At 36.7% G+C, this 25,764-nt stretch overlaps 1 protein-coding gene across 1 annotated transcript in view; it reads right to left on the bottom strand.

The window, feature by feature from the left end:
- The window catches only part of rap1aa (RAP1A, member of RAS oncogene family a), a 53,232-nt gene that overhangs the window by 3,817 nt on the left and 23,651 nt on the right, over nt 1-25,764 (bottom strand). Inside the window, exons 3-7 of the mRNA XM_085444815.1 lie at nt 9,723-9,810; nt 7,343-7,411; nt 7,169-7,225; nt 6,945-7,085; nt 3,779-3,922 (exon numbers count right to left, since the gene is read on the bottom strand). Coding sequence (XP_085300941.1) covers nt 3,779-3,922; nt 6,945-7,085; nt 7,169-7,225; nt 7,343-7,411; nt 9,723-9,779 — 468 coding nt within the window. The 5' untranslated portion in view covers nt 9,780-9,810. The remainder of the gene's footprint in view (nt 1-3,778; nt 3,923-6,944; nt 7,086-7,168; nt 7,226-7,342; nt 7,412-9,722; nt 9,811-25,764) is intronic.

Below are 25,764 nucleotides of genomic sequence, written 5' to 3'. Positions count from 1 at the left end.
CACAACACTAAAACGCATGAAATGGTAGACAGCAAACACAGTTTCTCTTGTTTCATTTGCTGGTCTAGCGGTCGAGCAGCTTCTGTCTTTAAAATGAAAATCATACAATTAGAAATCTATTTTTAAAAGATAACTAGAAACACAAAGTCACTAAGTTAACACTGAATGCTTTTAAGAATATCATAAGGTTGTGTGCATTTATGGGAAACTCTCAGGTGTGTTAGTATAAATCTGCAGCTGATCAACTAAAACTCAATATTTACATTTTTTTAAAGCCCAGTTTTACTCTATTGTTACAGCGAGGAGTGCAACTAGTCAACCAGACATTTAAACACAGATTCCCTCTCATGCTTCCAAAGAAATAAGTCTGGTAAACATATTATTCATGTTTTATTCATGTAGAACTGCAGGTAAGTGTTGGGTTTAGGATGTGAAGACACCACTTGCCACTACACCCACAGCAGATTTGAGCCCCCCACTGAGCTGACTGACACACTTAATGGCTGACTAAAGTAAGACGAGGATGACTATTACTCTGACTTGCTGAGTTTGTTGTGGGAAGTGAGAGAAGCAGCTGCAACAGCAGAAAACAGTCACGCAGACAGGTGCAGGTTATGCTGGTATTGCACTGGTGAGCAAAGGATTGAAGACTGGTGAACTGTCAATTTTAATTTCTGATTTGTTTTCCACTCTTCCTGCAGTTAGTTTGCTCCTTTAGTTAACTGTTTAAAGCTAGCTACTCCACTAACCTGTGCCTCATCTGTCAGGTGTGTGTACCCTTTTTGGCTGGCCTGGCTGAGTCACTGAGGTCTGGTGCTCCATTTTAACTTCTCTATAATTTGTCTCAGTATATCATTTATAATGCTGGTGTAGTCGAGTATATTCCCCCATTTGCATACTTAAATAAAATGAACTGTAAAGTCTTTCAGGATATTTTAATGTTGTGTTGTTAAGTTTTGGTAATAGTATTTACATTTATTGCAGTGTTTCCAAGACAGACTTTACTAGTGATGTCAAGAGTGGCCATCTGACTATGCAATCTGTCCCCACCAAGTTGCAACTGTTCAGCTGGCTCGCATATGTAATTATTTTACTGTAATACAGATATAAAACAGCTTGAAAAGCATGAAGATTTTTACCTTCAGTTGGTAAATGTCTGCTTATTTTTCCCGTTTAAGGACTAAACCTTCCTTGCTGCCTTTGCAGGTGAACAACAGAAATACTAGCCTGCTGAACCAACTATTCATATTTTATCAATGTTCAACATCGGGTAGCTTAAAATACCCCCTATCAATCTCCCTATTTATGATGGGAAGTTGTAAACGAGCAAAGCAGAAAGTAAAGATAGATGACAACCGTGTGAACCAGCACAGTTCTGCAGTGCTATGACTATGCCCGAGAAACCTGCATGTAATCGCTTGACTGGAGCGATGTATCACCACATTCTGTCGACGTTAACCTGTGAGGAAGGAAAGCTGCTGGTGATGGCAATGTTAATGTTTACCTACTCGGCAAGGCAATTTGAGCTGTGCACAACACTAGTCGACTAGTCACCGATTATTTTTGCGATTAGTCGACTAATCAGATCATGCATCCACTGGACGTAAAACCTACAGCTTATTGCACTAGCATGCATCTGCTCTTATATAACTATCATTAGCTTACAGCTTTAAGTGTTTAAGGTATGTGCTAACTAAAAATAAAGACAAGATGATAGTTTATTAAATTTTAATGAAATTTGCAGATTGTTTCAGTGAAGTTTAATAAACTCAGCCGTCTGCTCCTTGCTATCTAAAATATAACAGGACACTGGAGTATATTCTCCAGCATCTCACATTCTGATAATCAGCTGTCTGCCTGACATTTATTCAGCTGTGTAAAAACTATAACTTTAATCTCAGCCAAACCGATTTACTCAAGAACAAATAAAAAATTGAAAAAAGCCAAACAATAATATTTTGAAGTTATCTAAGTGACTTATATATCATGTTTAACCTGAGTAGCGAAAGACAGCGGTGGGTTTGAAAACGATTTGCCGGGAGTCCGGTGTTCTCACGGCTCTAGTGAGCCTTGCCCCCCGGCTAGCTATCGAGCTGGTGGGTAACAGACGTCTCCGAAAACGTCGGAGCGCTTTTGAAAATATGTGGTGTCTTGATAAACTGAGCAGATATTTGAGGTTTACACAGCTACATTCTCGCCTGAAAATATGTTAAACGTTTATTTTGTGACCCAGAAAGAATAATAAGAGTAATTTTAAAACTAACTAGCTGCTGCCATTGTTGGAACCTGAGCAGGGCCGGGGAAATGAAGGGTGCATTTGTCGGAGTCTTCGAATTTGGACAGTCTTCGTCGTGTCGCTGTAACGTAATCGGCCTACAAATGCGGGCAGGAGGAGGATGTGGTTCCTGAATTTGGACACAGCTACGATACCGGACACTGCTTCTTCTTCTTCGGGGTTTAATGGCAGCTGGCATCCTTGTACATGCAGTGCTGCCATCTTCTGTTTCAGTCCGTTATTACACTCTTAAATCCTACTACTTATTCCTGCGCCTTTTGGGAACAACGCGTCGACTATTAAATTAGTTGTCGACAATTTTGACAGTCGACGTAATCGTGACAGCAACACAATGTCAAAGTGCCTTGAATTTCAAAGTCATATAAGATAAAATATGATTTAATGACTGAAGGCGGTCAACCAGTTTTGGACAGCTGTGGCTCAGGATACTAAATGCCAGATTTCCTCGTTCATCCATCTGACTGTGAGAGTGATAGATAAAAGGCATTTAATAGATGTTTAATTTGTGACAGTTCATTCACTGTTAGCCAGCTAGCTCCAGTACTGTTTTTATTTTTTTAACTGTTTCTTAATGGCAGGGTGATGAGGGTGCTGCTGTCCTGAATCCCTCATCTAGTGGCTGGACATTCTTCAAATCCATATCTTGGAATCCAAACTGAAACTTGTCAGTTGTCATCCTTCTGCGCTGAAGATCTGCAAACTGCAAACTAAAGGGGTTGTTCTAAGCAGGAAGAAGAGAACAGGTGCTGCTACTCTAGACATAAAGAGGCATCCACACAGGAAGCAACTAGCAGCAACGTGGCAAACACTTAAAGAGCACTTAAAATCAGGGTGAAATAACCACTGAGTGATGACACTGAGTGAGCGGTCACGGAGCTCAACTTTATTAACTTAAAGGCACACAACTGATGCAACTACAAATTAGAGTGAAGGATACTTTTGACTGACAAATGAGAAGGCAAGACATACATCTGAGGGTTACCTAGGCAACCTGAGACTTGAATGTCCACAGTGACTGACTGTCAGCAACAAAGCGGTACGTAACAAGCAAATCACTTCCTGTGGACACTCCTTTATAGAATGTTGTAGGGAAAAGTTCAAGATGGTGGAGCTCAAGTCCAGGACGAGAAACTTACTGGGAAGGCAGCTGATTACTGCTCAGTTATTTATTGTCAGAAAGTTTATATGTTATTATTTATGAATTCATTCAGTGAACCACCTCCTGCCTCTATACTGTCATTTTGTACTTATCATTTATTTTGGCCATGATAATTATGTAGGGAATTTTTTTTTTTTTTACAGTATTATAATCTCATGGTGAATTTTAAGATATGACATTTCATAAACGTCAAAGGTCATCGCTACAGTCCTATCAGACAGTTGTGACATTTTGACATAATTGGCGTATGAAGGCATGCAGTCACTGGTGCAGAAGCATAATGAAGAGAGACCATACGTGCAGCGTGTGGTATTAGCACTTACCTCATTAACGTTGATCTTTGATTTAGCTGAAGTCTCTAAAAAGGCACAGTTGTTCCACTGACGGGCCAGGTTCTGACCCTGCTCCTTCCCGACCACACGCTCATCCTCCAGGTCACACTTGTTTCCCACCAGGATCATGGGAACCTGATGGATTAGTAGACATGCGACATGTTCAAAAAACAAAATAATGAGGAACTTTAGTTTTATTTTTTTGCAGATGTAAAATGACACAAAAGCAATGAAAGAAACAAATACATAAAAATGCCTTCTTCTTCATGTTTATCACAAGTTTCAGGAATCTGATCAGAGGGTGGATTTTAATTAAAACTATCCACATGATCATTATCATCATTATTAATTACAATGGTGGCTCCAAATGATTATGGAAAACAAGACAACAAATATAGGAATATATTAGAAATGCTCAAAAATGTTGACCAAATTCATGTTTGAAAGATTTCATCACAAGACTAAACAGTGGTTAGAAAGCTTATGTGCATACTGAGGAGCAGAAGGTTGCAGCAAAAAGAGACCTTAACCAAGACACACAGACCAGCTGAGCAACCTGCTATGAATAAATAAAGAGCGCACACACTCAGCATGCTCCATCTCTCTTGATTTAGAGAGAGGAGAAGGCAGCAGATCGCAACCAACAGCAGCTCTGACATTTCCACCCCGTCACAAAGTTCCTGCCTCCCTGCGCTCTGCCCTCTTCTCCCACGGTGCTGACTTTAATGAAGGAGAGGTGACAAGGGCAGATTACACAGTGAGACGCTGCCAGTTTTCCCTCTGCAGACTGAGGAGGAGCCTCAGAATTACAGCATTCAGATGTTTATTATACTCTGCCAACATATCATCTCTGGTCGGTGAAAACAGACATCAGGTGTTCCTTCCAAAAAAACCAACCAACCAAACTTAAAAAAAAAGAAAGAAAAAAAAAAGGATCTTTTACACTTGTTTCTATTTTTTGGTGAGACTTGTATTCATGTCCTAGATAGACACACATATGGATTTATTTTTGCTCTCTCTGCAGATGTGCACCAATGATGTCTGTAGAAAGGGCTGGTCAATGATCTATCCAGTGCTTGCTACTCATTTGTTTGTTCAAGACAGACATAATAAAGATTTATAATATAATAAATATAAATAAATAAACATGATAAAGTTGTTTAAAAAGGAGTCTGTCTGTAGGTCAAAGAAATGCACCAGCATTTTAAGCCAAATAAACTATTTCAAACCCCAAAGGATGCTACTGCTTGTTTTCAAAGCAGCATTTTTATGCGAATAATAGAAAAGGAATCAAGAGTAAATTTAGCTCCAATTACTTTTGTTAAAGCATTATGACATTTTGGGCTAACAGTAATATCTGCAACAGTCTGGCTCATGGTCAGTGGTTATATTTTTTGTTTACTCAGTATTTAACTTCCGTTTTCCACTTTAAAAAAACTTGATAAATATATACATATATACATGTATATGACACAAACTTTAACTTCGTATCACTTTAGTGTTGAACATTTTACAGTATTCATTCATATCCCTAAATTTAATTACGCAATAGAATATTTCAAAGACATCTGAATGTGACATTTAGCTATCTATTGTGGGGGAGTTTAACAGAGCAAACACACTCCTGCAATAGTGCATGCTGTATCTGCAAAAGCTATAAGAGCTTCTTAATGTATGCCTAGTTACAACTCTTGCTGCTGTAGACTTCAGACACACTGCTGCCAGTGTGAGGAAAGAAAGAGAAAGTGAGGGCATTAATTACTGTAATTAGTGAACAGAGGTAAGTGGGCAGATATCAGGCGAGCAACTGACAGTAAAAAGTGTTAACATTTCATAGGCTGGATTTTTTTTATTAACCTGGCATCTTGTGCCGAAGGGTTGAAAACACCAGTGTATGATCATGTCACTTTTTACCACCATTTTAATGCTATACCAGTACAGAAGCTCAGAGATTCACATGTTATACAGAGGAAAATGTTGCAACAGTTTGGAAAAACAGGACTTTTCAGTTTTCACTTTTCCTTCTCCTACATCAGGACTGATGTGGAGGTACGGTCTGAGTGGCAATCCTTCAGGAGAATACTACAGCGGGCCTTAATGGTGGGCATTAATGGATGCAGCTATGCAATGATGTCAGCAGTGGCACATATACTGGGTCCCCACTACAGAGTGACAGCCATTCACACTTGCATATATAAATGCCAATTAACCATTAACAAGCACAAAAGAGGAAACCAGAGTATCCAAAGAGAGCTCACACGGGCACAGGGAGCAGTAAAAAACGTACGCTAAGCAAATTGATTGGACAGGTGTACTGATGGCGTTTCTACTAGCCAATTCAAATGTGTGAAACTCATTAACTCATTTCCAACACTGTGCTACTAGGCTGCACAGTGTTGGAGTGGTTAGTGCTGTCACTTCACAGTAAGAAAGTTCTTGGTTGAAATGAGGGTTAGAGTAAACAGCTGATAGTTGTGGTAACCGGTGCTGTTCTGCAGTACTGTGACATAAAAAGAGGTAAGTGGTTGCATGTCGGCTGTTTCTGAATAAACTGGAATATAACCAAACAACCAAAATACAGGTGTAATCACATTCTGCATCGGTATGTGGACGCCAGCATAGAAGAGAACGTAGCTCTGGCCGACCAAACTCTGCAAACCACAGTTTGTATATCTGCCATGTTATATGCAGCATAAAGCTAATCAACATTCAGCAACATTTGAAGCATGATTTGACTAATGAACTCCAAAAATTCATGCTCAATATTTGTTTGGACAGTATTTACGTTTATCAGTAATTATTTTTTTGCCTTGTCAGCTATAAGCAAGTTTGGCCAATTAATTGGTAGATCCCTTTCTTTTTCTGTTAATTAATCATTCGTGTCATTGCTGAAGTAGACATTAAAGGTTTGTTGCTTTTCTTGGCCTTCTATAAAAAAAAACTTATTGGAAAGAAGAGATGCTTGGGTTCTAGAAAGTTATGAACCCTTAAAGTTAAAAACCTTTTTGCTTGTGATGTATCAAATAATTAAAGAAAAAAATTAGGAGGTTTTGTTTTGCAATTTTCATTGAACAATGAGGACAAACATTTTTAATGGGGACCTCTTACATGAGAGTGCTTTATAATCAAAACAAGTGTGAAAGTGTGTTAAACTCACATCCTCTGTGTCCTTTACTCGCAGGATCTGCTCCCGGAGGTCCTGCAGGTCGTTAAATGTTGACTGCGCTGTAATGGAGTACACCAAAGCAAAGCCCTGGCCATTCTTCATGTACAGGTCCCTCATGGCCGTGAACTGTTCCTAAAGAACGATAACAGACGGCATCAGCAGCCGGTCCACAATTTCCTCGAAACACCCCTGCATCCTGCTCATGTTTGACTTACAGTTCCAGCTGTGTCCAGGATTTCAAGCATACATTGCTGCCCATCGACCTCGACTTGCTGTTAAAAAAAAACAACAACAACAAAAAAAAGGTGCATTTTTACAAGACTTGTTTTATTTGAAAATGTTTACAAAGTCATGCGAAGCAACGAATGTGTGTGCAGGTTAGGTCATACCTTTCTGTAGGAGTCTTCTATTGTGGGGTCATACTTCTCCACAAAAATGCCTTGCACAAATTGGACTGTCTGTAATGAAGAAAAGAAAAGGGAAATAACACAGGACATCATTACCAATCCGAAACTACTACACTCCTCTTTTTTTCCTTCTTCTCACCCCCTCCCTTATTTTCTAGGTGTGTTGGGTGGAGTGTTGATGAATTCTTCTGCTCTTGTTTAAAGGAAGCTGGCCAGAACAAGCCAGTCTTCAGCATTCCAAGATCCTTGCTTTAATTTGTCAGGGTTTACTTTATTTTTATTACTTTAGGGATGATGGTACAAGATCCTCCCCCTCTTTTAGCCAGTACTTCAGGCCTTTATTTCATTTCTTGTTTAAATAAAAGAACTTAGTCTAATAAATCTCGGGCGTGGCACTCTCTTTGTATGCTTAGCCACAGCTGAGCCTTAATGTTTTATGGATGTGGCCATAACAAGCTTATTACAAAGACAATCTGACAAAAACATTTAATCCAACTTCAAGTCCTTAAATAATAAGACATAATTGTAGCTCACGTTTTTTATATTCTTAAAGTTTGAATTGATCTACAGTCCTATGTAGATATTTTCATTGAAAGCAGGATGCCAATTTGTTAAGAGGTGAGAGATTTTCTTGCACAGATGGACGTTTGATCGCTACCGAAAGCAGTTTTAGGGAGCACCAAACGTAAAATTAACTCCCTGCTTTCAATTAATAACTCCTTTTATAACCATTTTCATAAAGGTATAACATACATTTTCAGGGTCTCTTGTGGCTTGAAATAAGCCTGTGTGAATGACACACCACTGGTCTGTTACCTTACTGAGATATCTTCGCATTTCCCTGTTATTTCTGGTCATCTGGCATGTCTGAGTAAATTAAATCCTGCTTTAAAATCTGTTTAAAAACTGTTTAAAGATTTCTGCTAAGTGATGTAACAGACCGACTGCTGTTCCCATGTCAGACTTTCAATCTAACAACAGATGTACAGTAAATCCTACCTTATAAAGCTCTTAATGTTCAGGGTTTTTTTCTGCTTTACAGGATTTTATCTCAGGATGATTTTGAGTTTTTACAGGTGGCCGGTTGCGCTTAATCCTTGGACTCTACAAAAAAGCTTTACAGGACTTCCAGTTCAAAGCAATTCTTATTTATATTTCCTCTGCCTCGGTGCGCAGAGCCTTGTCATTTTAGCTCCTCTGGCTTTACAGTTATTGGCTGCCCCTCGTAAGACGGAAAGTCAGAACAGCAGGTGGCTGAAACTTCTGTGCTTTCATTCTTACGGATTCAAGAGTGGGAGGAAAAAGAGCTTTTGGATCACAGGGATTACGTCTACGCACACACACCTCACTACTTGAAACTTTGGATATGCTTAAAGCGATCATCCGCTCCTGTAACAGTCTATGATAAAACACTGAGGAAAAAAACAGTAAGACCCGTTCAAGGAATTAGTTTCGCATTTAAGGATATATGCATGCTTGCTTTCTTTATAAGTTCTGTTGCTGGTGAATTTAAGGGGTAGTTAAATATGTAAAGTATCCTCATAATTATAAAATATGAAAAACACCTCTTGTTATTGAGATAAATAGCTCAACAGCTCTGTAAACCTCACTGAGAAAAGAAAACATTAATTTCAGCTATGTGGAAATAAAAACTTTACAACTGTGTGTGTTGTAATATTATATACACACACACATTTTTTCTTTGTCTGTTTTAATTAACAGCAAAATCATAATTATTTAGCAGTACTAGAGTTTGAAAATATAGTGGATTTTTAAAGTCTGTAAAAGAAGAACGAATGCCCTTTAACCTTAATTATAACTCAGCTCTATGCTTTATAACTACTATACAACCCAACTATAAGAAAACTGTATAAATAAATATGAACCTTCCTCTGTCTAATGGGAAGTAATTTAGGACTTTAAGGGGCCCATTTTACACTTGTCGTTCTTGCCCTTGAACACCAAAAAGTGATGTCACTGCCACTGAATCGAGCCACGCTTTGGTGTCATTTTGGCTGTCTCTCAATTTTTCTAATCAAACATGGGTCCCGTGGCAAATGATGTGTACGATTGTACACTCCCAGAGTATTGCAGCAATTACTCGTGGAGCTGTGGCGACATCACTATTTGCACTCAACATGACCAATGTGACGAATATAATGGACCCATTACTCAGTGTCAAAAGTAAAGGAAAAGGATGTGCTGAAAGGGAAACTGAGCACATAATAAATATTTTAGCGATTATTGATTAATGGACGCTAAAACTGTGATTAAAATTAGGATTGGATTCATTTACAGTCTTGTATAAACTCATTAAAAAAATACCCTCGGCTTTCAAGCTTTAGTAGCAGCCATCGCTCACCAGTGCAGACTTTCCCACGCCTCCCGACCCCAGCACCACAAGCTTGTACTCGCGCATGGTGGGCAACTTCACTGGACAGCGCAAGAATCTGTGAAAATACAGAAGACAGATGCTAAATATCAGACAGACAATCAATGTGTTACTTTCACTGAACTGTGTGAGATTATTCTGAATAAGCAAAACATTTTCTGGCACTAGTTTTCTTTATGTTCTCATCTCCCCTGAAAGAAGCCTTTAAATAACTAGAAAGTGCATTTTCTGAAGAAACTGCAGTGTGAATGCTTGAATCTGAATGTATGCATTGAAATGAAATAATTACTGAATTTAAGTTAAAAATTTTGAATGAGATTAAAAAAAAAACCCGAATTTAACCTGAAAACAAAAGTGCTGAACTGCTAAAAGCTGAAGGTTACACAGAAGAAGAAGTTGGAAAAAAGCTGAAAATGTTTTAATTGTAAATTAGAAAAACCTAAGAAATGAGAAAAGAACATTTAGAGTCAGAAAACATCTGAAAGAATATTAAAAGGTCATATTCTTTGAATCACTGAATGACTAAAATGTGATCCCTCCACTTGGACCCACACAGTTTAAAAAGTTTACATCTCTGAGCTTTGAAAGACAAGATGTTGGAAAAAGAACAACGATGGCGACGTTTTGAGGGTAAAATGATGGCTTTAACACTGTGGACACAGCAGCAGTTGAAAGAGAAGTGTTTAAGATGAATCTTGGCAGAGAGAGAGAGAGAGCTCGTTAAGCAGGCAGGTGTGAGCCTGGTTGCTATAGTGACCGCACCCAATGGCTCCATACACACGTACACAGACATGCGCCTCACTTTTGCTGCTTAAAATGAACAGAAAAGTCAGGCCGAAACAAATCGTTCCCAAATGAAAAGTAAAAGTCGTATTGACAAAATTCTTTCACTGTGAGCGACAGCAATGTCTAGTCTACCAAATTCTCAGTTTTCATGTCTGTGGAGTTTATTATATGGACGTGGTGACAGTGGAAAGACACCATGCTCTTCTGATTTTCAAACGAACCTTCTGAGCCATTTTAACATTAGAGTCTATGGAAGAGTTGGAGGGAGGAGGCTGTGCATTGGTGACATTTATGAAAGAACCATAACACCTAGGACAATAGTAAACACATTGGATGAAAGAGGACAGCGATGGCTACGTTTTGAGGGTAAAATGGTACCTGTAGAGCAAACGCTGTGGACACAGCAGCAGTTTTAAAAAAGATTTTAAGATTAATTTTTTTGCTCCTCTCACTCTAGCAGTTGAGCTGTCTCACTCTAGCCCCAACATTCCGTCCCATACACACCCATTATAAACTCTGAAACGGGTGAAAAAACATCATGAAACTTAAACTGGAACTGAAGAAAAAGTATAATAGATATTGAAAAGATAAATACAAGTTGAATAGTTGAATGTCTTGTCTTCGTTTTAAAGTTTGAATGGTGGCTCTATGTCAATGTATGTGGAAGTAGTAAGAGTTTAAAAATGAGTAAGTTGAATGAGGATTTGAAGGGTCTCCCCATTGAAATACATTATAAATTTTTGTTGAATAAAGTTGAATAAAATTAAAAATATAAATGTTAAAAATATGAAAAATAGAAGCAGTGTTGTCCAAAAGAATAGGAATCTAACGGTGTTTGAATGGTTTTTCTAAGTTGAACGGTTTTGAAGGAGTAGGATTACAAAAAACGTACGGAATAGATAAAATATAATAACTAGAAAGTGCATTTTCTGAAGAAACTGCAGTGTGAATGCTTGAATCTGAATGTATGCACTGAAATGAATTAATTGCTGAATTTTGAGTTAAAAATATTGAATGAGATAAAAAAAAAAAAAAAAAAAAACCCGAATTTAACCTGAAAACAAAGGTGCTGAACTGCTAAAAGCTGAAGGTTACACAGAAGAAGAAGTTGGAAAAAAACTGAAAATGTTTTAAATGTAAATTAGAAAACCCTAAGAAATGAGAAAAGAACATTTAGAGTCAGAAAACATCTGAATGAATATTAAAAGGTCATATTCTTTGAATCACTGAATGACTAAAATGTGATCCCTCCACTTTGATCCACACAGTTTAAAAAGTTTAAATGCCTGAGCTTTGAAAGATACGGTGTTGGAAAGAGAACAATAATGGCGACGTTTTGAGGGTAAAATGATGGCTGTAACACTGTGGACACAGCAGCAGTTGAAAGAGAAGTGCTTAAGATGAATCTTGGTACAGTGGCAGGCAGAGCTCGTTAAGCAGGCAGGTGTGAGCCTGGTTGCTATAGTGACCGCACCCAATGGCTCCATACACACGTACACAGACATGCGCCTCACTTTTGCTGCTTAAAATGAACAGAAAAGTCAGGCCGAAACAAATCGCTCCCAAATGAAAAGTAAAAGTCGTATTGACAAAATTCTTTCACCGTGAGCGACAGCAATGTCTAGTCTACCTAATTCTCAGTTTTCATGCCTGTGGAGCTTATTATATGGACGTGGTGACAGTGGAAAGACACCATGCTCTTCTGATTTTCAAACGAACCTTCTGAGCCATTTTAACATTAGAGTCTATGGAAGAGTTGGAGGGAGGAGGCTGTGCATTGGTGACATTTATGAAAGAACCATAACACCTAGTACAATAGTAAACACATTGGATGAAAGAGGACAGCGATGGCTACGTTTTGAGGGTAAAATCATACCTGTAGAGCAAACGCTGCGGACACAGCAGCAGTTTTAAAAAAGATTTTAAGATTAATTTTTTTGCTCCTCTCACTCTAGCAGTTGAGCTGCCTCACTCTAGCCCCAACATTCCGTCCCATACACACCCATTATAAACTCTGAAACGGGTGAAAAAACATCATGAAACTTAAACTGGAACTGAAGAAAAAGTATAATAGATATTGAAAAGATAAATACAAGTTGAATAGTTGAATGTCTTGTCTTCGTTTTAAAGTTTGAATGGTGGCTCTATGTCAATGTATGTGGAAGTAGTAAGAGTTTAAAAATGAGTAAGTTGAATGAGGATTTGAAGGGTCTCCCCATTGAAATACATTATAAATTTTTGTTGAATAAAGTTGAATAAAATTAAAAATATAAATGTTAAAAATATGAAAAATAGAAGCAGTGTTGTCCAAAAGAATAGGAATCTAACGGTGTTTGAATGGTTTTTCTAAGTTGAACGGTTTTGAAGGAGTAGGCTTATAAAAAACGTACGGAAAAATAAAATATAATAATAATAATAACTAGAAAAATTTGCATTTCCTGCGAAAATGCAGTGTGGATGCTTTAAAGCTGAAGCTGTATGCAAAAAGTAGCTGAAAAAGCTGAAAAGTTGCAGAAATTGTAAAAACTTTGCAGAAGCAAAAGAAGTTTGCTAAAATGGAATAACTTAGCAGAACTGCAATATCTTAGAGGAAACATAATACTTGGCAGAGATACAATAGCATAGCAGAATTTAGCAGAAATATTGTAACTTACCAGAAATATGATAACTTCTCAAAAATACAAGAATTTAGGAGAAATAGTATAAGATAACAGAAAGAATATATTTAGCCAAAAATACTTAAACATTACAGAAACACTATGATTTAGAAAAATAGTACAACAGAGCAGAAATATTGTGATTTACCAGAGACACTGTGATGAACTATGAATATTGTAATTTTAAATTGAGACTATGTTTTAGCACAAATATTATAATTTGGCAGAAATACTATAATTTAGCAGAAATACTATATTAAGCACAAATCCTATAAAAAGCAGAAATGGTATGATTACGCACAAATACTACATTTAGTAGAAATACTTTGTTTTAGCACAAATCCCATAAAAAGCAGAAATACTGTACTATGATTTAGTAGAAAAACTATAATTAATCAGAAATACTAAATTTAGCAGAAATACTATATTAAGCACAAATACTATGAAAAGCAGAAATAGTATGATTAAGCATAAATACTACATTTAGCAGAAATACCATATTAAGCACAAATCCTATAAAAGCAGAAATAGTATATTAAGCACAAATCTTATAAAATAGCAGAAATAGTATGATTTAGCACAATAGTAATAAGTTAAACAGAAAAATTGGAAAAGCAAAATGGACAGCTGAAAAAATGCTGAACATGCTGAGGGTCCCTCAAATATACTTGTTAAATGACAAAAATCTGCAAAAAAATTTATTACAGCCACACAATCACAAATATGTACACATGAGGAAACACACATGCACAGAGAGACCCACACACAAGATCCAATTCAGTCAACCAGTCTAAATATATTGAATTTAAATCTTAGAATGAGATCATCCCATTAAAAGCCTTTCTCTCTCTCTCTCTCTCTCTCTCTCTCTCTCTGTCACACACACACACACACACACACACACACACACACACACACACACACAGGGAGAGAGAAGTAAGTTTCTAGGTCAGCCTGGGAGCTGGTGAATTTGAATCCACCAATCAGAGAGGCTGTGCACTTTTCCCCACCAAAACAGGTGCATCTGTTTACACACGCAGCAGCACAGAGAGACACAGGATTTTTGCAGTCTATTTCTCATAGTGACGACTCCCCTCAAACAAATGACCGTAATTTCCTAACCGTAGGGGCTAGAACGGTCATTCTTACACCGTTTTGTTCAGAAGAGATGGGGGAATCTTCAAGTGTTGACAATTTAATATTAAAATATGAATTTTTAGAGATATATGACATGGATGACTTGTTGACTTAGAAGCCACGAATTCCCCAATATGCAAATTTGAATGCCTGAGACCACATATGTGATTGGCTGGCTGGGAAGCCGTGCAGGCCCTGATTTGTGGATTTGAATTCCTCAGCCCTCAGATATGATTGGCTGGCTTAGAAGCCACGAAGGCCCCAATATGCAAATTTGAATGCCTCAGGACACTTATTTGATTGGCTGGGAAACTGTGCAGGCCCTGATTTGAAAATTTGAATGTCTCAGTCCTCACAGAGGATTGGCTGCCTGGGGACCTGGCAGAAATATATAGAAATACTATTATTAAGCATAAATACTACATTTAGTAGAAATACTATGTTTTAGCACAAATATTATAAAAAGAAGAAAAACTATAATTTAGCAGAAATACTATATTAAGCACAAATCCTATAAAAAGCAGAAATACTATAATTTAGAACAAATAGTATAAAAAGCAGAAATACTATAATTTAGCAGAAATACTATGTTAAGCACAAATCCTATAAAAAGCAGAAATACTATAATTTAGCAGAAATACTATGTTAGGCACAAATCCTATAAAAAGCAGAAATACTATAATTTAGCAGAAATACTATATTAGGCATAAATCCTATGAAAAGCAGAAATAGTATGATTTAGCAGAAATACTGTATTTAGCACAAGTACCGAAAAGTACCAGAAATACTATGATTTAGCAGAATAGTAATAACTTATTGAAACAGAAATGCACAGAGGGACACACAAACACAGGCTCTAATCCAGTCAACCAGTCTAACTATGTTCAATTTAAATCCTACAATGACATGCTGTCAAATAAGGGCAGGGTCCTCTCTCTCCCACTAAACACACACACACACACACACACACACACACACACACACACACAGGGAGAGAGGACTAAGTTTCTAGGTCAGCCTGGGAGCTGCTGAATTTGAATCCACCAATCAGAGAGGCTGTTTACGTTTTCCCGCCAAAACAGGTGCATCTTTTTACACACGCAGCACAGAGACATAGACCTGCTTCTTTCAGTTTATTTCACATAGTGAGGATTCCCCTCAAACAAATGACCATAATTTCCTAACCATAGGGGCTAGAGCGGTCATTCTTACACCGTTTTGTTCAGAAGAGATGGGGGAATCTTCAAGTGTTGACAATTTATCATTAAAATATGAATTTTTAGAGATATATGACATGGATGACTTGTTGACTTAGAAGCCACGAATTCCCCAATATGCAAATTTGAATACCTGGAGCCCACATACATGATTGGCTGGCTGGGAAGCTGTGCAGGCCCTGATTTGTGGATTTGAATTCCTCAGCCCTCAGATATGATTGGCTGGCTTAGAAGCCATGAAGGCCCCAATATGCAAATTTGAATGCCTCAGGACACATATATGATTGGCTGGGAAGCCGTGCAGGCCCTGATTTGAAAATTTGAATTTCTCAGTCCTCACAGAGGATTGGCTGCCTGGGGACCTGGCAGAAATATATAGAAATACTATGATTAAGCATAAATACTACATTTAGTAGAAATACTATGTTTTAGCACAAATACTATAAAAAGCAGAAATACTATAATTTAGCAGAAATACTATATTAAGCACAAATCCTATAAAAAGCAGAAATAGGATGATTAAGCATAAACACTACATTTAGTAGAAATACTATGTTTGAGCAAAAATCCTATAAAAAGCAGAAATACTATATTAGGCACAAATCCTATAAAAAGCAGAAATAGCATGATTAAGCATAAATACTACATTTAGTAGAAATACTATGTTTTAGCACAAATAGTATAAAAAGCAGAAATATTGTAATATAGCAGAAATACTATATTAGGCACAAATCTTATAAAATAGCAGAAATAGTATTATTTAGCACAATAGTAATAAGTTAAACAGAAAAATTGGAAAAGCAAAATGGACAGCTGAAAAAATGCTGAACATGCTGAGGGTCCCTCAAATATACTTGTTAAATGAAAAAATCAGCAAAAAAATGCACAGGGAGAGAGAAGTAAGTTTCTAGGTCAGCCTGGGAGCTGCTGAATTTGAATCCACCAATCAGAGAGCCTGTGTACTTTTTCCCGCCAAAACAGGTGCATCTTTTTACACACGCAGCAGAGAGAGGCACAGGATTATTGCAGCCTATTTCTCATAGTGAGGACTCCCCTCAAACAAATGACCATAATTTCTAAACCGTAGGGGCTAGAGCGGTCATTCTTACACCGTTTTGTTCAGAAGAGATGGGGGAATCTTCCAGTGTTAACAATTTATCATTAAAATGTGAATTTTTAGAGATATACGACATGGATGACTTGTTGACTTAGAAGCCACGAATTCCCCCAATATGCAAATTTGAATGCCTGAGGCCACATATATGATTGGCTGGCTTGGAAGCCGTGCAGGCCCCAATATGCAAATTTGAATGCCTCAGGACACATATATGATTGGCTGGGAAACCGTGCAGGCCCTGATTTGAAAATTTGAATGTCTAAGTCCTCACAGAGGATTGGCTGCCTGGGGACCTGGCAGAAATATATAGAAATACTATGATTAAGCATAAATACTACATTTAGTAGAAATACTATGTTTTAGCACAAATACTATAAAAAGCAGAAATACTATAATTTAGCAGAAATACTATATTAAGCACAAATCCTATAAAAAGCAGAAATACAATATTAACACCTGGAGGCGTCTTAAAAATGCATCCACCTTTGTGCTTAACGACAATAAATGTCCATTCCCCAAAAAGTGCTATAAAAACTTTATATATTCATATTTTTTTTCACTTTAAATTGGTCAGTCTTTTAAAACTACTTCTCCCTGAAATATTCATATAAAGTTTTAATTATATTTTCGTTGTTTTAACCCTTTAAATCCCAGTTTCATTACACGAGCGCCCTGTTTTTTTAGCCCCAAAAAACAAAAAAACTAAATATTTTCAAAAAAAAACATTTGAAGTAATATTTGATTGTTATTATAATTAGGCCTTCAGATGGACAAAAGATTGGCACCAAAATGAATTTTGACCTGCCATTATTTTTTTTGCAGGAGCACATTAAAAAATCCATGAAAAATGCAAATTCCCCAAAAGTGCAATAAAAATATTAAATATTAATTTTTTTTTTTCACTTTAAATTGGTCAGTCTTTTAAAACTACTTCTCCCTGAAATATTCATATAAAGTTTTAATTATATTTTCGTTGTTTTAACCCTTTAAATCCCAGTTGTATTACAAAAAAACTAAAAAAAAAACTAAAAAACTAAATATTTTCCAAAAAAAACATTTGAAGTAATATTTGATAGTTAATATAATTAGGCCTTTAGATGGTCCAAAGATCGGCACCAAAATTAATTTCGATCTACTTTAAAAAAAAATTTCCGGAACCGAAAATAGTCTCCAGGCGGTCAATGCTGGTCCTCTAGGCCGAAATTAGTGCCTCTTCCCGGGGTAAGTTGCGACGAAGAACCGGGGCATGTTGCGTGGAACTCCTTTCTCCAGCAGACACGTCCATACCACGTGACAACAAATACGTCATTTCCTGTTGATTGAAAAAAAAAAATCCACCCTCTCACGTCGGTGAGAGGGTGGATTGGTCTCGCCCGATCAGCGGGCATAGCCGGTGATGCAAGCCGGAAATCAGACTTCCTTTCCCGCAGTTTAGTTCTGCAGCCCGCTGTTTTCGAGCAGAGGTCAAATGTGAAGCAAGGGCGCCACTCGGTGGACAAATAAAAAAATTACAACTCTAAGGTCTCTAGTTAAAAACGAAACCTAAGGTGGAAACCTGACTTTCCCTTTGGCCGTATTTTTTCTGGCGTGAAAAATAGCGTTTATAATGGGTTTCAATGGGACAATTTTTGTCCAAAGGCATAAAGGTGGATGCATTGCTGTAGCTTAGCCATTTTAGGCTAATTTAATGAATTTACACCACAATTAAACAAAAAAAGTAAAAAAAAAATTCTTTGACAAATTTGGCTTTAATCCACTCAACACAGTGAAAATGGTTTAAAACTAAAAATTCAAAAGACAATAAATGTCCTTAAGACCCTCCAGGGGTTAAGCACAAATTCTATAAAAAGCAGAAATACAATATTAAGCACAAATTCTATAAAAAGCAGAAATACTATATTAAGCACAAATTCTATTAAAAGCAGAAATACTATATTAAGCACAAATCTTGTAAAATAGCAGAAACAGTATGATTTACCACAATAGTAATAAGTTAAACAGAAAAATTGGAAAAGCAAAATGGACAGCTGAAAAAATGCTGAACATGCTGAGGGTCCCTCAAATATACTTGTTAAATGAAAAAATCAGCAAAAAAATGCACAGGGAGAGAGAAGTAAGTTTCTAGGTCAGCCTGGGAGCTGCTGAATTTGAATCCACCAATCAGAGAGCCTGTGTACTTTTTCCCGCCAAAACAGGTGCATCTTTTTACACACGCAGCAGAGAGAGGCACAGGATTATTGCAGCCTATTTCTCATAGTGAGGACTCGCCTCAAACAAATGACCATAATTTCTAAACCGTAGGGGCTAGAGCGGTCATTCTTACACCGTTTTGTTCAGAAGAGATGGGGGAATCTTCCAGTGTTTACAATTTATCATTAAAATATGAATTATTAAAGATATTTGACTTCTAATGCACCATAACTGAGTAGAGCGAAGCAAAAACTGCCTTGACTTGCCCTCAAACAACGCTTTGTAACTCGAAATCTATTTGGAGTATCGATATCATTCTTTCACCGTAAGAGACAGCAGGCTTTGGTGAACAGTCATGGAAATTTTCAGGTCTCTGTGGAAATCCAAAAAAAAGTTATGACGAGAGAAAAAAGTGGTTCATTTCCAGAGTTTTAAATCTGAAGAAATCTGAGCGAAGGACGAATTTCCTACCCTCAAACAAGTCCAACTCATTTCAGAACGGTAATAGGTGAGAAAGAAATTCTTGAATTGTGAGCGTCAGGGGTGTCTGAAGATATTCGGGGACAAGCCTCATGTCTTAAAGTCGCTTCGTTAAGGAGATATGACGATTCGAATATGCCTCTCATTACAGAAATCCAGCGATGATTTTGAACAAGCTCTCCATTGACTTTATATGGAGAGTTTTGAGACCTTGTGTTGGTCTGAGGAGATTTGCAAAAATTCTATAAATCCCACAACAATGATAGTGACATTTTCTGAAAGCCAGCAAAAATACCTACGTTTTGATGTATAATTTGTGGAAGTTGAGTGAAAATTGAGCAAGTAGCAGGAAGTTGTTCGGACATGAAGTGAAAATTGCAAAACCTTCAGTGGCACACTGGAAGCCAAGAGCATAGCAACCATAACAACACATGTATTTTGTGAAAAATCACAATTTTGCAACTCAAAACTTTAAGAGGCATAAAAGTAAAACAGTAAAAGATTTGAAAAAGCTGAATCATACCTGAATAGCCCAATAATTTGTGAACATTTTAAAGTTTGAATGGTTGTTCTAGGTGAAAATATGAGGAAGTAGTTAAGTTTCAAAAACAAGCAAATTTTAGCAGAATTGCTGAAGTTTCCCATTCATTTCAATGGGACAAATTAAAGGAAAAAAGCTTAATATTTTAAAAAGTATAATAGTTAAAAATAGCAAAAATCGTAGCAGGAATTAGCAAAAATAGCTGAATAGTTTAAAATTTGAACGGTGAAAATCGGCTGAAAATTGTGGAAGTAGTTTAACGGCGAAAAGTGTACGGAAGCAACTAGAATAATAATAATAACTAGAAAAATTTGCATTTCCTGCGAAAATGCAGTGTGGATGCTTAAAGCTGAAGCTGTATGCAAAAACTAGCTGAAAAAGCTGAAAAGTTGCAGAAATTGTAAAAACTTTGCAGAAGCAAAAGAAGTTTGCTAAAATGGAATAACTTAGCAGAACTGCAATATCTTAGAGGAAACATAATACTCGGCAGAAATACAATAGCATAGCAGAATTTAGCAGAAATATTGTAACTTACCAGAAACATGATAACTTCTCAAAAATACAAGAATTTAGGAGAAATAGTATAAGATAACAGAAAGAATATATTTAGCCAAAAATACTTAAACATTACAGAAACACTATGATTTAGAAAAATAGTACAACAGAGCAGAAATATTGTGATTTACCAGAGACACTGTGATGAACTATGAATATTGTAATTTTAAATTAAGACTATGTTTTAGCACAAATATTATAATTTGGCAGAAATACTATAATTTAGCACAAATACTATAAAAAGCAGAAATACTATAATTTAGCAGAAATACTATATTAAGCACAAACCCTATAAAAAGCAGAAATACTGTACTATGATTTGGTAGAAAAAACTATAATTAATCAGAAATACTATATTTGGCAGAAATACGGTATTTGGCACAAATCTTATAAAATAGCAGAAATAGTATGATTTAGCACAATAGTAATAACTTAAACAGAAAAATTGGAAAAGCAAAAATGGACAGCTGAAAAAATGATGAACATGCTGAACGTCCCTCAACTATACTTGTTAAATGAAAAAAATCAGCAAAAAAATCTATAACAGCCACACAATCACAAATATGTACACATAAGAAAACACACATGCACAGAGAGACACACACACAAGATCCAATTCAGTCAACCAGTCTAAATATATTGAATTTGAATCTTAGAATGAGATCATCCCATTAAAAGCCTTTCTCTCTCTCTCTCTCTCTCTCTGTCACACACACACACACACACACACACACACACACACACACACACACACACACACACACAGGGAGAGAAAAGTGAGTTTTTAGGTCAGCCTGGGAGCTGCTGAATTTGAATCCACCAATCAGAGAGCCTGTGCACTCTTTCCCTCCAAAACAGGTGCATCCTTTTTACACACGCAGCACAGAGAGACACAGGATCATTGCAGTCTATTTCTCATAATGACGACTCCCCTCAAACAAATGACCATAATTTCCTAACCGTAGGAGCTAGAACGGTCATTCTTACACCGTTTTGTTCAGAAGAGATGGGGGAATCTTCAAGTGTTGACAATTTATCATTAAAATATGAATTTTTAGAGATATATGACACGGATGACTTGTTGACTTAGAAGCCACGAATTCCCCAATATGCAAATTTGAATACCTGGAGCCCACATACATGATTGGCTGGCTGGGAAGCTGTGCAGGCCCTGATTTGTGGATTTGAATTCCTCAGCCCTCAGATATGATTGGCTGGCTTAGAAGCCATGAAGTCCCCAATATGCAAATTTGAATGCCTCAGGACACATATATGATTGGCTGGGAAACCGTGCAGGACCTGATTTGAAAATTTGAATGTCTAAGTCCTCACAGAGGATTGGCTGCCTGGGGACCTGGCAGAAATATATAGAAATACTATGATTAAGCATAAATACTACATTTAGTAGAAATACTATGTTTTAGCACAAATCCTATAAAAAGCAGAAATACTATAATTTAGCAGAAATACTATATTAAGCACAAATCCTATAAAAAGCAGAAATAGTATGATTAAGCATAAATACTACATTTAGTAGAAATACTATGTTTTAGCACAAATCCTATAAAAAGCAGAAATACTATAATTTAGCAGAAATACCATATTAAGCACAAATCATATAAAAAGCAGAAATACTATATTAAGCACAAATTCTATAAAAAGCAGAAATACTATATTAAGCACAAATCCTATTAAAAGCAGAAATACTATATTAAGCACAAATCTTATGAAATAGCAGAAACAGTATGATTTAGCACAATAGTAATAAGTTAAACAGAAAAATTGGAAAAGCAAAATGGACAGCTGAAAAAATGCTGAACATGCTGAGGGTCCCTCAAATATACTTGTTAAATGAAAAAATCAGCATAAAAATGCACAGGGAGAGAGAAGTAAGTTTCTAGGTCAGCCTGGGAGCTGCTGAATTTGAATCCACCAATCAGAGAGCCTGTGTACTTTTTCCCGCCAAAACAGGTGCATCTTTTTACACACGCAGCAGAGAGAGGCACAGGATTATTGCAGCCTATTTCTCATAGTGAGGACTCCCCTCAAACAAATGACCATAATTTCCTAACCGTAGGGGCTAGAGTGGTCATTCTTACACCGTTTTGTTCAGAAGAGATGGGGGAATCTTCCAGTGTTAACAATTTATCATTAAAATGTGAATTTTTAGAGATATACGACATGGATGACTTGTTGACTTAGAAGCCACGAATTCCCCCAATATGCAAATTTGAATGCCTGAGGCCACATATATGATTGGCTGCCTGGGAAGCCGTGCAGGCCCTGATTTGTGGATTTGAATTCCTCAGCCCTCAGATATGATTGGCTGGCTTAGAAGCCATGAAGGCCCCAATATGCAAATTTGAATGCCTCAGGACACATATATGATTGGCTGGGAAACCGTGCAGGCCCTGATTTGAAAATTTGAATGTCTAAGTCCTCACAGAGGATTGGCTGCCTGGGGACCTGGCAGAAATATATAGAAATACTATGATTAAGCATAAATACTACATTTAGTAGAAATACTATGTTTTAGCACAAATCCTATAAAAAGCAGAAATACTATAATTTAGCAGAAATACTATATTAAGCACAAATCCTATAAAAAGCAGAAATAGGATGATTAAGCATAAACACTACATTTAGTAGAAATACTATGTTTGAGCAAAAATCCTATAAAAAGCAGAAATACTATATTAGGCACAAATCCCATAAAAAGCAGAAATAGTATGATTAAGCATAAATACTACATTTAGTAGAAATACTATGTTTTAGCACAAATAGTATAAAAAGCAGAAATATTGTAATTTAGCAGAAATACTATATTAGGCACAAATCTTATAAAATAGCAGAAATAGTATTATTTAGCACAATAGTAATAAGTTAAACAGAAAAATTAGAAAAGCAAAATGGACAGCTGAAAAAATGCTGAACATGCTGAGGGTCCCTCAAATATACTTGTTAAATGAAAAAAATCAGCAAAAAAATGCACAGGGAGAGAGAAGTAAGTTTCTAGGTCAGCCTGGGAGCTGCTGAATTTGAATCCACCAATCAGAGAGCCTGTGTACTTTTTCCCGCCAAAACATGTGCCTCTTTTTACACACGCAGCACAGAGAGGCACAGGATTATTGCAGCCTATTTCTCATAGTGAGGACTCCCCTCAAACAAATGACCATAATTTCCAAACCGTAGGGGCTAGAGCGGTCATTCTTACACCGTTTTGTTCAGAAGAGATGGGGGAATCTTCCAGTGTTTACAATTTATCATTAAAATATGAATTATTAAAGATATTTGACTTGTAATGCACCATAACTGAGTAGAGCGAAGCAAAAACTGCCTTGACTTGCCCTCAAACAACGCTTTCTAACTCGAAATCTATTTGGAGTATCGATATCATTCTTTCACCGTAAGAGACAGCAGGCTTTGGTGAACAATCATGGAAATTTTCAGGTCTCTGTGGAAATCCAACAAAAAGTTATGACGAGAGAAAAAAGTGGTTCATTTCCACAGTTTGAAATCTGAAGAAATCTGAGCGAAGGACGAATTTCCTACCCTCAAACAAGTCCAACTCATTTCAGAACGGTAATAGGTGAGAAAGAAATTCTTGAATTGTGAGCGTCAGGGGTGTCTGAAGATATTCGGGGACAAGCCTCATGTCTTAACTTTGCTTCGTTAAGGAGATATGACGATTCGAATATGCCTCTCATTACAGAAATCCAGCGGTGATTTTGAACAAGCTCTCCATTCACTTTATATGGAGAGTTTTCTGACCTTGTGTTAGTCTGAGGAGATTTGCAAAAATTCTATAAATCCCACAACAATGATGGTGACATTTTCTGAAAGCCAGCAAAAATACCTACGTTTTGATGTATAATTTGTGGAAGTTGAGTGAAAATTGAGCAAGTAGCAAACAGTTGTTCGGACATGAAGAGAAGACTGCAAAACCTTCAGTGACACACTGGAAGCCAAGAGCATAGCAACCATAACAACGCATGTATTTTGTGAAAAATCACAATTTTGCAACTCAAAACTTTAAGAGGCATAAAAGTAAAACAGTAGAAGATTTGAAAAAGCTGAATCATACCTGAATAGCCCAATAATTTGTGAACATTTTAAAATTTGAATGGTTGTTCTAGGTGAAAATATGAGGAAGTAGTTAAGTTTCAAAAACAAGCAAATTTTAGCAGAATTGCAGAAGTTTCCCATTCATTTCAATGGGACAAATTAAAGGAAAAAAGTGGAATATTTTAAAAAGTATAATAGTTAAAAATAGCAAAAATCGTAGCAGGAAAGAGCAAAAATAGCTGAATAGTTTAAAATTTGAACGGTGAAAATCGGCTGAAAATTGTGGAAGTAGTTAAACGGCGAAAAGTGTACGGAAGCAACTAGAATAATAATAATAATAATAATAAAGAATAAAGAGAAACAGGAACTCAATAGTGTGGATGCTTAAAGCATCCACACAATAAAGAATAAAGAGAAACAGGAACTCAATAGTGTGGATGCTTAAAGCATCCACACAACTAGAAAGTGCATTTTCTGAAGAAACTGCAGTGTGAATGCTTGAATCTGAATGTATGCATTGAAATGAAATAATTACTGAATTTAAGTTAAAAATTTTGAATGAGATAAAAAAAAAAAAACCCGAATTTAACCTGAAAACAAAGGTGCTGAACTGCTAAAAGCTGAAGGTTACACAGAAGAAAGAGTTGGAAAAAAACTGAAAATGTTTTAAATGTAAATTAGAAAACCCTAAGAAATGAGAAAAGAACATTTAGAGTCAGAAAACATCTGAAAGAATATTAAAAGGTCATATTCTTTGAATCACTGAATGACTCAAATGTGATCCCTCCACTTTGATCCACACAGTTTAAAAAGTTTAAATGCCTGAGCTTTGAAAGATACGGTGTTGGAAAGAGAACAATAATGGCGACAATTTGAGGGTAAAATGATGGCTGTAACACTGTGGACACAGCAGCAGTTGAAAGAGAAGTGCTTAAGATGAATCTTGGTACAGTGGCAGGCAGAGCTCGTTAAGCAGGCAGGTGTGAGCCTGGTTGCTATAGTGACCGCACCCAATGGCTCCATACACACGTACACAGACATGCACCTCACTTTTGCTGCTTAAAATGAACAGAAAAGTCAGGCCGAAACAAATCGCTCCCAAATGAAAAGTATAGGTCGTATTGACGAAATTCTTTCACCGTGAGCGGCAGCAATGTCTAGTCTACCTAATTCTCAGTTTTCATGCCTGTGGAGTTTATTATATGGACGTGGTGACAGTGTAAAAACACCATGCTCTTCTGATTTTCAAACCAACCTTCTGAGCCGT

This window comes from Copadichromis virginalis, linkage group LG20, assembly GCF_057382275.1.
Source record: "Copadichromis virginalis isolate Kocher_CV1m ecotype Utaka linkage group LG20, C_Virginalis_male_GT1.1, whole genome shotgun sequence".
Taxonomy (NCBI): domain Eukaryota; kingdom Metazoa; phylum Chordata; class Actinopteri; order Cichliformes; family Cichlidae; genus Copadichromis; species Copadichromis virginalis.
Note: the sequence above shows the minus strand (reverse complement) of the source record. Positions and strands in the feature narration are given on the sequence as shown.